The 9720-nt window shown below is 51.0% G+C and overlaps 1 protein-coding gene across 1 annotated transcript; it reads right to left on the minus strand.

Moving 5' to 3' along the window:
• Positions 1-408: 408 nt before the first annotated feature.
• LOC125536081 lies at positions 409-3826 on the minus strand. The gene is made up of 3 exons (XM_048699209.1): positions 2552-3826; positions 1899-2009; positions 409-899 (listed from the first exon to the last, which is right to left on the minus strand). Exons 1-2 carry the CDS (start codon positions 3822-3824, stop codon positions 1909-1911), a joined length of 1374 nt encoding a protein of 457 aa, XP_048555166.1. The 5' UTR covers positions 3825-3826; the 3' UTR covers positions 409-899; positions 1899-1908.
• Between the last annotated feature and the right edge of the window lie 5894 nt (positions 3827-9720).

The following is a 9720-nucleotide window of genomic DNA, read 5'->3' on the forward strand; positions in this document are numbered from 1 at the left end:
ATTTAGTCCAAGTTATTTATGTCCTTTTATTAGTTTAAGTTAATGTATGGCCTGGACTTTTGGTGGCAACATGAAATATTTTCAATTTCAATTTGCTGAAATGTGTCGGCTGCATTGGGGCACATATATGGGTCTACGAACAAGAACGGACGCCGGTATCCGTCTGGCCGACACAAACGAACAGAAAATTGTGTCCATTTGGGTAGGTGCATTGGAGTTGGCCTAACAACCTGCATAGCACTCCCTCTATCAGTGTACAGAGTATCACTAAAGTCTTCCACGATATTCTAGCTGCCCACAAAATCCTTGACCGCCCACACGCCTCAGTTCCCAACGACGGCCAGTGCAGCTGATAGAACAGTGCGAGAACCCCATCATGCCCATCCAGAACGTGTACCATTAACCAGAATACAAAAGTTATTCAATGGATTATACGTCAATAATAGGTTTGGAAAGCAAATTGCAGTACTAGGAATGATGGCCTAAACTCCGGTCAATAGCACCAAACTAACATTTAGACCAGGAAAAATCGCGCATGTTCCTGTGGAAAGAGTATTTTTGAGGCCATTGTATTCTAGATTAAAGAGAGCGCAGCAAAACAATCCGATCAAACACATCCTTTGATCTCAGAGATGAGTAACGCGAACCGATGAAGCAGATAACATTCTGCAGAGAAGATAAAGCATCGTGCCTTGCAAGTAACAGTGCATTTGTTAGACTGTTCCATCTAAATTGCCGATGGAATGCAGCCATTCTATTTAACTGGTGCGCCAAGAGCATGGTTCAGAGAGCGCGTCAGCAAACGAAGCATGCCAAGGTTGTCCCAGAATTTCCCCAAAATGAGAGTTCATGTCTTCCGGTACCACCAGCAGCTCAGTTGTCGGTCCATTGTAAGGAATCTGCAAGGCAAAAGAGTAGACAGTAAAACAGAAATACCAGGATATTCTCTTGGACACCTTTCTCCAAAAAACATGGTATACTCATACCAGAATACAACACTGTATGCCTGTTTTTGCAAATCTCAAACACAGCAAGGTTACCTCGTAAGAGATACTAGCAAGAAACATACTTCAGCTCAGCCTTGATTTGGTAATAACATATCAGGATTAGTGACTAGTAAAAGAAAAGGCTGATCAAGGTGAAAAGGCAGGACAACTTGTAGCCTTTTCCTCATATTAGTTATGTCTGGGTATTGGGTTAAGTCAGAGGCCGAGGGACTTTCCCCTCTTTTCGATAAAAAATGGGTCAAGTCAGACCAGCCTGGTACTAGAGTACGTAGCTCAGACAATGCTCCCGTACAAAAGCATGCTTCCACCCCCAGCCCCCCTAAAATGCAGTACATTTGAGAAAAAATAATATATTCAAGGGTTAATTTGATAAATGCCACTCCAAACTAAGACACCATCATTATCTCGTAGGCATATGTGACTGAACATGATTCAACAAAAGAAGTTTCAATTAAGGATAACAATAGTATTGTAGTATAAGGATCGGACAATTAAGACAAGCAATTTCACATAGTGACTTGGGGTGTGTTTCATCTGAGGCCAAGCCAAACCCTCCAAAAATGGTTGCCCATGTTTTGACCAATGTTGGCAAGAAAAATGAACTAGAGTTGGCGTTGCCAGAGTGTATATGCATACCAAAATATTGGCAATAATCCAACCAAGAGCCAAAATTTTAGCTATGACAAAAAAATTGATACAGTTAGTTTTGGTTACCATCCAAACATGCCCTCGGAAACATGATCAAACTACTTGCTCCTACAAGTAAGAAGTAACACATTGCAAGTATATGAGATACGCGGAACGAACACGAGAAAGGAAAATATAAGACTAAATATCGAATGAAAATAATAAGTGGTACCCAAACAAGAAAGAATTATTAAGATGAGTTACCAAAGATAAGTTAGCTGGCATCAATTTCTCCGGTCTTTGTCAACACGAACCATATGTCTGCCAAAGTCTTGCTTGTGCAATTGGTTGTCTTGCTCGAAAGTGTTCCTTCAGCTATATCCATAGATACAAGAACTTAAACACAAATGTATATGTTTCTTCATCACAGCAAGATTTGGATCAGAAAATACTGCTAGGCATTTAACATGACAGTTGCACAGATATATGTTAGACATTAAATAGAGAAGAAAAACATATTTACTCTACGTGATATATCACATGTCCAGTGCAATCAACAAAATACACCAGATTCTCTAGTAATACATAATTCCGCCTGCGGAATTTAAGTTCAGGATAGACCACTTCTAATCATGGCCAGTTTAGTTCTGAAACGTATGAGCCTATATGAAATGATTAAGTCTACACAACATTTGAGATATCAGCCACCAAATCACCCCCTTCAGAAACTTCAATACAGATACAATTCAGGTCAATTAACAAACATATCCATGCTGTGTACAAAGGTTCCAAGCACATGAATTGGAAAATATGTTCGACTAAAACCTGTGCACCCTAACAATTAAAGTGCAATAAGCTTCAAAGCTTCAATATGCAAATGAATCAAACATGCATGTCAAAGGAGCACATATATATACCTGCGCTGGGGAGCCATGGTGGGAGTACTAGGGGCACAAAGCCGTGGTACAGAGATTTGATGTCGCGTGGAAAAGCACTCCTCCCAATCCTTTCCCCCTCAGCCAAGTCGAGGGCACTAATAATTTCACCATGTTGGAAGTACAATATGTTGGCATTGAATGGATCAATTGCAGAAATCCACGGCAGTTGGTCTAACCGTGGTGTAGACTTGTCAGGCAACACCAGGTGCATTCTCATCTCATGTGTTAGCTTCCAGGAGGATCCCTCATCGTCGAGCGAGAAGGAGTAGAGCATAAACGGCTCTTTGATGGTCAATTCGACATAGCGCAGTTTCCCCTCGCTGACACCCAAGAGCCGGTACAGTTCTGGCTGCACCTCCATGTCGAAGTTGGGCAGCGGGCGCGGCAGCGCGACGAAGCCGTGCTCCGGCCGGTCACTGAATGGGTCGACAGAGAAGACGCCAAAGTAAGGCTCGAGCCACCACAGCCGGTCCCCGAACGCCACCACCTCGTGGAGGGGCATGGCGCGCCAACCCGGGGCCTCGGCCGGGACGAACAGCGGCGGCTCGTCCCACTCCCCTGTTTCGGACAGAAATCGGCGCACGACCCTTTGGCCGTCCCTTTCCCGGAGGCAGAGTTGGGCGACCACGAACCTGTCAGGCGGGCCGTGGGAGGCGTCGGATTGGGTGAGCAGGCCGAAGGGCATGGTTATCTTCTCGGCGTCCATGTTGGGGAGCGGGAGGCGGAACAGCTCGCCGCTGAGGGGGTTGCAGACGAAGCGCCTGACGCCCGGTTCGTAGGCGGCGGCAAAAGCGGCCACTGCGGGCAGGCTGTCGCCGTAGTCGCGGTCACCGCGGAGGGTGCCGGCGAAGTCGAGGAGGAGGAGGCCGTCACAGCTGGCGGCCTGGATGCTTACGGCGGCCAAGTCCATGCCGTCGGCCAGGTGGGCGGGGACGGAGAGCTGGGAGACGCGGGGGGGCTGGTGGAGGTCCAAGGACGGGCGCGCGCCCGGCGACGGCGCGCCCAGCGGCGCCATCCTGTAGGTGAGGGCCCAGGGAGGGTGCGAGCGCGAGGCCGCCGTGCAGAGGGAGCGTCGGAGGGGCGCCGCGACGGCGCCGGCGACGCGTCGGAGCATTTTGCTTCTGGGGGCGGAGACTGGAGTGGAGAGGGGGGAGGGTTTTGCGCGGCCGCGAGCGATCTGTCTGTGGTGCCGTGGTGGAGAGAGACGGTACGGGGAAGGGAAAGAAGGAAGGGGGGTTTGGTTGGTGCACATGGACTCGGTCCAGCCGGCTCTGGCACAAGGAGGGGTCCCTCCCTGGTCTCGCAGAGAAGACGACAGCGAGAAAGGAGAGTTCGAATTTCCAAATCCAAATAATACATAGTACTCCGCGGCTACCTGGCGGCTCTAAGGACAACTCCACCGCGCGACCTATCCTGTCCGGCCTCGTTCGTTTGGGGTAAAATAGACGAATACCGTGGCCCAGTGCGCGGCCTCAAATGGACAAATGTCCGGATTTCGTCCGTTTTCGACCCATTCCGGCCCAAACTTGTGCTCGGTTTGGGGTGAAACGGACGCGCGCAGACGGTCTGGACGCACGCCCTTGTCCCCCTCCCCCCGTGGCCCGCCTGTCAGGGACAGTAGCAGTCCCTCCGCTCCCAACGCTTTCACCCTCTCTCTCCCGCCCCGCCCCGTCTCCGCCGCCGCCGCTATTCTCCGGTCGCCTCCTCATCGCCCAGCCTCCGGCCGTCCCTACCAAACCACTTCTCGACATGGTCGCCACCAAGCCCGTGTTTTGGCCGTCGATCGGAGGTTTGGCCATCGCCGTCTTTGCCGGCCGCAGAGGGGACAGGACCGTCGGCGACGCACCACGGCGGCCTCGGCAGCTTCCGACGAGAGCTCCAGAGCGGCCAGTAGCCGGCCGACAACCACCCCTGTTGCGTCAAGGTGATCATCACGGCCTCTTCGCCACCACGACCGCAAGGTGTTCGGCATTTTGCCCACAAAGGTATGGACAGTGGAGACGAGTTTTTCTTCCATCACTTCCTTTGTTCATCGGACGATTCGTCGTCGGATGATGAAGATCTTGTGGTGGCTGCACTGGTCGTTCACGACCACATTCAACGGCAGCTTCCTCGGTACAGGTGGGTCAGTCCCTGGCCGTGCTCCCAACCTGAACCGCAACAGGGAGAGAGGCCACGCCCTGCTCTATGCTGATTACTTTGCCAACACCCCGCTCTTCAAGCCGGATAAATTTCGTCGCCGTTTTCGAATGGCAAGGCTTGTGTTCAATCGTATCCGAGAGGGAGTGGTTGCTCATGACCCATACTTCGAGTGCAAGATGGATGCCCTTGGCAAGTTTGGATTATCCTCTTACAAGAAATGCACAACGGCCATCCGCATGCTTGCATATGGAATTCCAGGCGATCTGGTGGATGATTATGTGCGTATGAGGGAGACAACATGTCTGATGTCAATGTACAAGTTTTGCCAGGCTGTGATCGAGGTGTTTGACCCAGAGTACTTGAGGCAGCCAACTGCCGCTGATACAGAGAGATTGTTGGCGACCAACGCAGCTAGAGGCTTTCCAGGCATGCTTGGCAGCATAGATTGTATGCACTGGGAATGGAAGAACTGTCCATTTGCTTGGCAGGGCCAGTACAAGGGGCATGTCAACGGGTGCACTGTCATATTAGAAGCGGTGGCATCGCATGATCTTTGGATATGGCATTCTTTGTTCGGCATGGCAGGTTCTCACAATGATATCAACGTGCTGCAGCGTTCTCCAGTCTTCGCGAGGCTTGCAGAAGGCCACTTCCCACCTGTCAACTTTGAGATCAACGGCCACCATTACAACAAGGGATACTATCTAGCAGATGGTATATATCCTCAGTGGTCAACTTTTGTGAAGACAATCTCAAAACCCCAAGGTGAGAAGAGAAAGAGATTTGCCCAAATGCAACAGAGTGTTAGAAAGGATGTGGAACGTGCTTTTGGTGTGTTTCAATCCCGGTGGGGTATCGTTCGAAACCCTGCACTGTCATGGGATGAAAGGAAGCTTTGAGAGGTGATGACTGCTTGTGTGATCATGCACAACATGATCGTCGAGGACGAGCGTGATGAGAGTATCTTCAACCAAGGATTTGATCATCAAGGTGAAAATATTGAGCCCCTGCACCAAGACCCGGCCACATTTGAACAGTTTGCCCAATTCCACCATGAGATGTGTGATTGAAACACTCATTTGAATCTTCAAAATGACTTGGTTGAGCACGTGTGGGATCACATTGGCAACCAATAGATGTATTGGTCCATTTTATGTTCAGTCAAGACAATTTCGATTTGGTTGTAAAACTATTTTATTAAAGACAATTTCAATTGGGTTGTAAAACTATTTTTATTTTCAGACAAATATTTGGGTTGGAAAACTAGTTTTGATGAAAATTTGGGCATTTTTGGCCCTGACGGACAGGATGGGGCAAATGGATGCAGCCGCGCGCTGGGCGCATGGCCACCGCATCCCAGGACACGCCCGGACACGACCCCATTGCCCTACCCAAACGGACAGAAACCGGACAAAACGGACGTCCGTTTGGGGTCGCGCGGTGGAGTTGGCCTAAATCTCTCCTCAGAGAGCGAGAGCCCCTTCCCTCCCCTCACGCCGGCTGCCACTCCGCCACCGGCGTCCACCCCCTCCCCGCCGGCGACCTCTTTGGTCCCGGCATCCCCCTCCCGGTGGATCTCTCCCCTCCTCCCATGGCATCTGGATCTCACAGTCCCCCGTCGGTCTTGTCGGCATTCCCGAGGGAGCGGCCTATCGTCTCGGGGCTGGGGCTTTCGGGGTCGCCAGGCTCGGCGCGCTCCTCCTCGGGCACTGGTGGTCAGGCGGCTGGCCCCACGCCGGCGCAAGCGGAGGGCTGGCGTCGGCCGGGCCCCTCCCACAATGCCATGTGGCGGCGTCATCGTGCTCTCACGAGGCGGCACGTGGATGGCGATGGCTCCGGCCGCGCTGCGTCGCCATCCTCCTCGGAGCGGTGATACGTCTCCAACGTATCTATAATTTTTGATTGCTCCATGCTATATTATTTACTGTTTTGAATGTTTATGGGCTTTATTATACACTTTTATATCTTTTTGGGACTAACCTATTAACCCAGAGCCCAGTGCCAGTTTCTGTTTTTACCCTGTTTTAGGGTTTCGAAGAAAAGGAAAATCAAACGGAGTCCAATTGACCTGAAACTTCACGGAACTCTTTTTTGGAAGGAAAGAAGCTCAGAAGACTTGGAGTGCACGTCAGGGGCTCTACGAGGAGGCCACGAGGCAGGGGGGCGCGCCCACCCCTGGGCGCGCCCTCCACCCTCGTGAGCCCCTCGTGGCCCCCCCTGACGTACTTCTTCCGCCTATATATCTCCATATACCCTAAAAATATCCGAGAGCGCAATAGATCAGGAGTTCCGCCGCCAGAAGCCTCTGTAGCCACCGAAAGCCAATCTAGACCCGTTCCGGCACCCTGCCGGAGGGGGCAATCCCTCTCCGGTGGCCATCTTCATCATCCCGGTGCTCTCCATGACGAGGAGGGAGTAGTTCTCCCTCGGGGCTAAGGGTATGTACCAGTAGCTATGTGTTTGATCTCTCTCTCTCTCGTGTTCTTGATTTGGCACGATCTTGATGTATCGCGAGCTTTGCTATTATAGTTGGATCTTATGTTTCTCCTCCCCCTCTTCTCTCTTGTAATGAATCGAGTTTCCCCTTTGAAGTAATCTTATCGGATTGAGTCTTTAAAGATTTGAGAACACTTGATGTATTTCTTGCCGTGGATATCTGTGGTGACAATGGGATATCACGTGATTCACTTAATGTATGTTTGGTGATCAACTTGCGGGTTCCGCCCATGAACCTATGCATAGGGGTTGGCACACGTTTTCGTCGTGATTCTCCGGTAGAACTTTGGGGCACTCTTTGAGATCCTTTGTGTTGGTTGAATAGATGAATCTGAGATTGTGTGATGCATATCGTATAATCGTACCCACGGATACTTGATGTGACATTGGAGTATCTAGGTGACATTAGGGTTTTGATTGATTTGTGTCTTAAGGTGTTATTCTAGTACGAACTCTAGGGCTGTTTGTGACACTTATAGGAATAGCCCAACGGATTGATTGGAAATAATAACTTTGAGGTGGTTTCGTACCCTACCATAATCTCTTCGTTCGTTCTCCGCTATTAGTGACTTTGGAGTGACTCTTTGTTGCATGTTGAGGGATAGTTATGTGATCCAATTATGTTAGTATTGTTGAGAGGACTCGCACTAGTGAAAGTATGAACCCTAGGCCTTATTTCCACACATTGCAATACCGTTTACACTCACTTTTATCATTAGTTACCTTGCTGTTTTTATAATTTCAGATTACAAAAACTATTATCTACCATCCATATACCACTTGTATCATCATCTCTTCGCCGAACTAGTGCACCTATACAATTTACCATTGTATTGGGTGTGTTGGGGACACAAGAGACTCTTTGTTATTTGGTTGCGGGGTTGCTTGAGAGAGACCATCTTCATCCTACGCCTCCTACGGATTGATAAACCTTAGGTCATCCACTTGAGGGAAATTTGCTACTATCCTACAAACCTCTGCACTTGGAGGCCCAACAACGTCTACAAGAAGAAGGTTGTGTAGTAGACATCAAGCGGCGTCAGATCCTGCCTCCTGAGAGCATGACGCCACCGCCACATGGCCTTGTGGGAGGGGCCCGGCCGGCGCCAGCCCTCCGCTTGTGCCGGCGTGGGGCTGGCCGCTTGACCACCAGTGGCCGAGGAGGAGCGCGCCGAGCCTGGCGACATCGAAAGCCCCAGCCCCGAGACGATAGGCCGCTCCCTCGGGAATGCCGACGAGATCGATGGGGGACTGTGGGATCCAGATGCCATGGGAGGAGGGGAGAGATCGGCCTATGCTTCAGGTGTTTCGAGGATGGTCACCGGCGTCAAGACTGCACCAACGAGCCTCTATGCATCCGATGTGGCCACGGCAGGCATGTTTCATCCCAGTGCCAGGAGCCACGCAGTCCCATCTCTGCGTTGCGGTGATTGCCAAGGTTGCTCGCAGGTCGGAGGCACCCAGGCAGGCACTGGCCATACGACGGAGGTTGTCGGAGCCTAGGTAGAGCGCGCCGGTGGCGCCGCTCTCGCCAGTTGCACCCAACCTTCACCCTGTGCCGTCGGGTGCGGCCTTGCCGGTGGTGCCGTCCGAAATCTGCATGCTGTAGCGCTCTGAGGGTATGGATGATCTCGAGCGCCAGCTACATCTGGTGGTGGTGATGTATGTGGGCGGGGCGCGGCCGGGCGTTTCTTGCGAGGATGCGGCGGTGGCGATCTCGGCGCAGTTGGGGATTCAAAGGTTTCGTTTTTCAGTCCACAAGTTCCACCCGGAAGATTTCTTGGTTGTGTTCGCGGCGCACGAGTTCAGGAAAAGGGCACTGGCAGTTCCTTCGATTGAGCATCTTGGTGTCAAGTTCTTCATCAAGCCATGGCTTAGGCAGGCGCAAGCGGCTTCGAGGCTGATGCGGGTTCAGGTTGATGTCATGATCGAGGGTGTCCCGTCCCATGCTTGGGCTCAAGAGACGGCGGCAGAGCTTCTTGGAAGTGCGTGCTTGATATATAGCTTGGTGCTAGAGACGGCCAGCAAGGAGGATCTGTCGTTGTTCAAGTTGAGGGCTTGGTGCGTGGATCCTGAGGAGGTGCCGGTGTTTCGGAGGCTTTGGGTGCCGGAGCCACCGGAGCTAGTCTCTGATTCCTCTCTGACTATAGCGCCAGAAAAGCTCATGTCTGCTAGGACTGCGTCGGTATTTCCCCAAAGAGGAAGGGATGATGCAGCACAGTGACGGTAGGTATTTCCCTCAGTGAAGAAACCAAGGTTATCGAACCAGTAGGAGAATCAAGCAACACAACGTAAACAACACCTCGCAACCCGACGTGTTAAAGGGGTTGTCAATCCCTTTCGGGTAACGATGCCAAAGATTGTGATAGATTGAAATAATAGATCGCAAATAAAATAAAGTGCAACAAAGTAATTTTTTTTGTATTTTTGGTTTAATAGATCTGAATAAAAATGCAAAGGAAAAGTAGATCGCAAGCAAATATATGAGAAAGAAGACCCGGGGGTCGTAA

Source organism: Triticum urartu, chromosome 1, assembly GCF_003073215.2.
Source record: "Triticum urartu cultivar G1812 chromosome 1, Tu2.1, whole genome shotgun sequence".
NCBI lineage: Eukaryota > Viridiplantae > Streptophyta > Magnoliopsida > Poales > Poaceae > Triticum > Triticum urartu.

What these genes read in the sequence shown, in the direction of transcription:
- LOC125536081 (XM_048699209.1), bottom strand. Translation starts at nt 3,824, where the DNA reads ATGTGCACCAACCAAACCCCCCTTCCTTCTTTCCCTTCCCCGTACCGT. An exon ending in ACCATGGCTCCCCAGCGCAG is followed by an intron (nt 2,010 to 2,551) that starts GTATATATATGT and finishes CTATGGATATAG; the next exon opens with CTGAAGGAACACTTTCGAGC.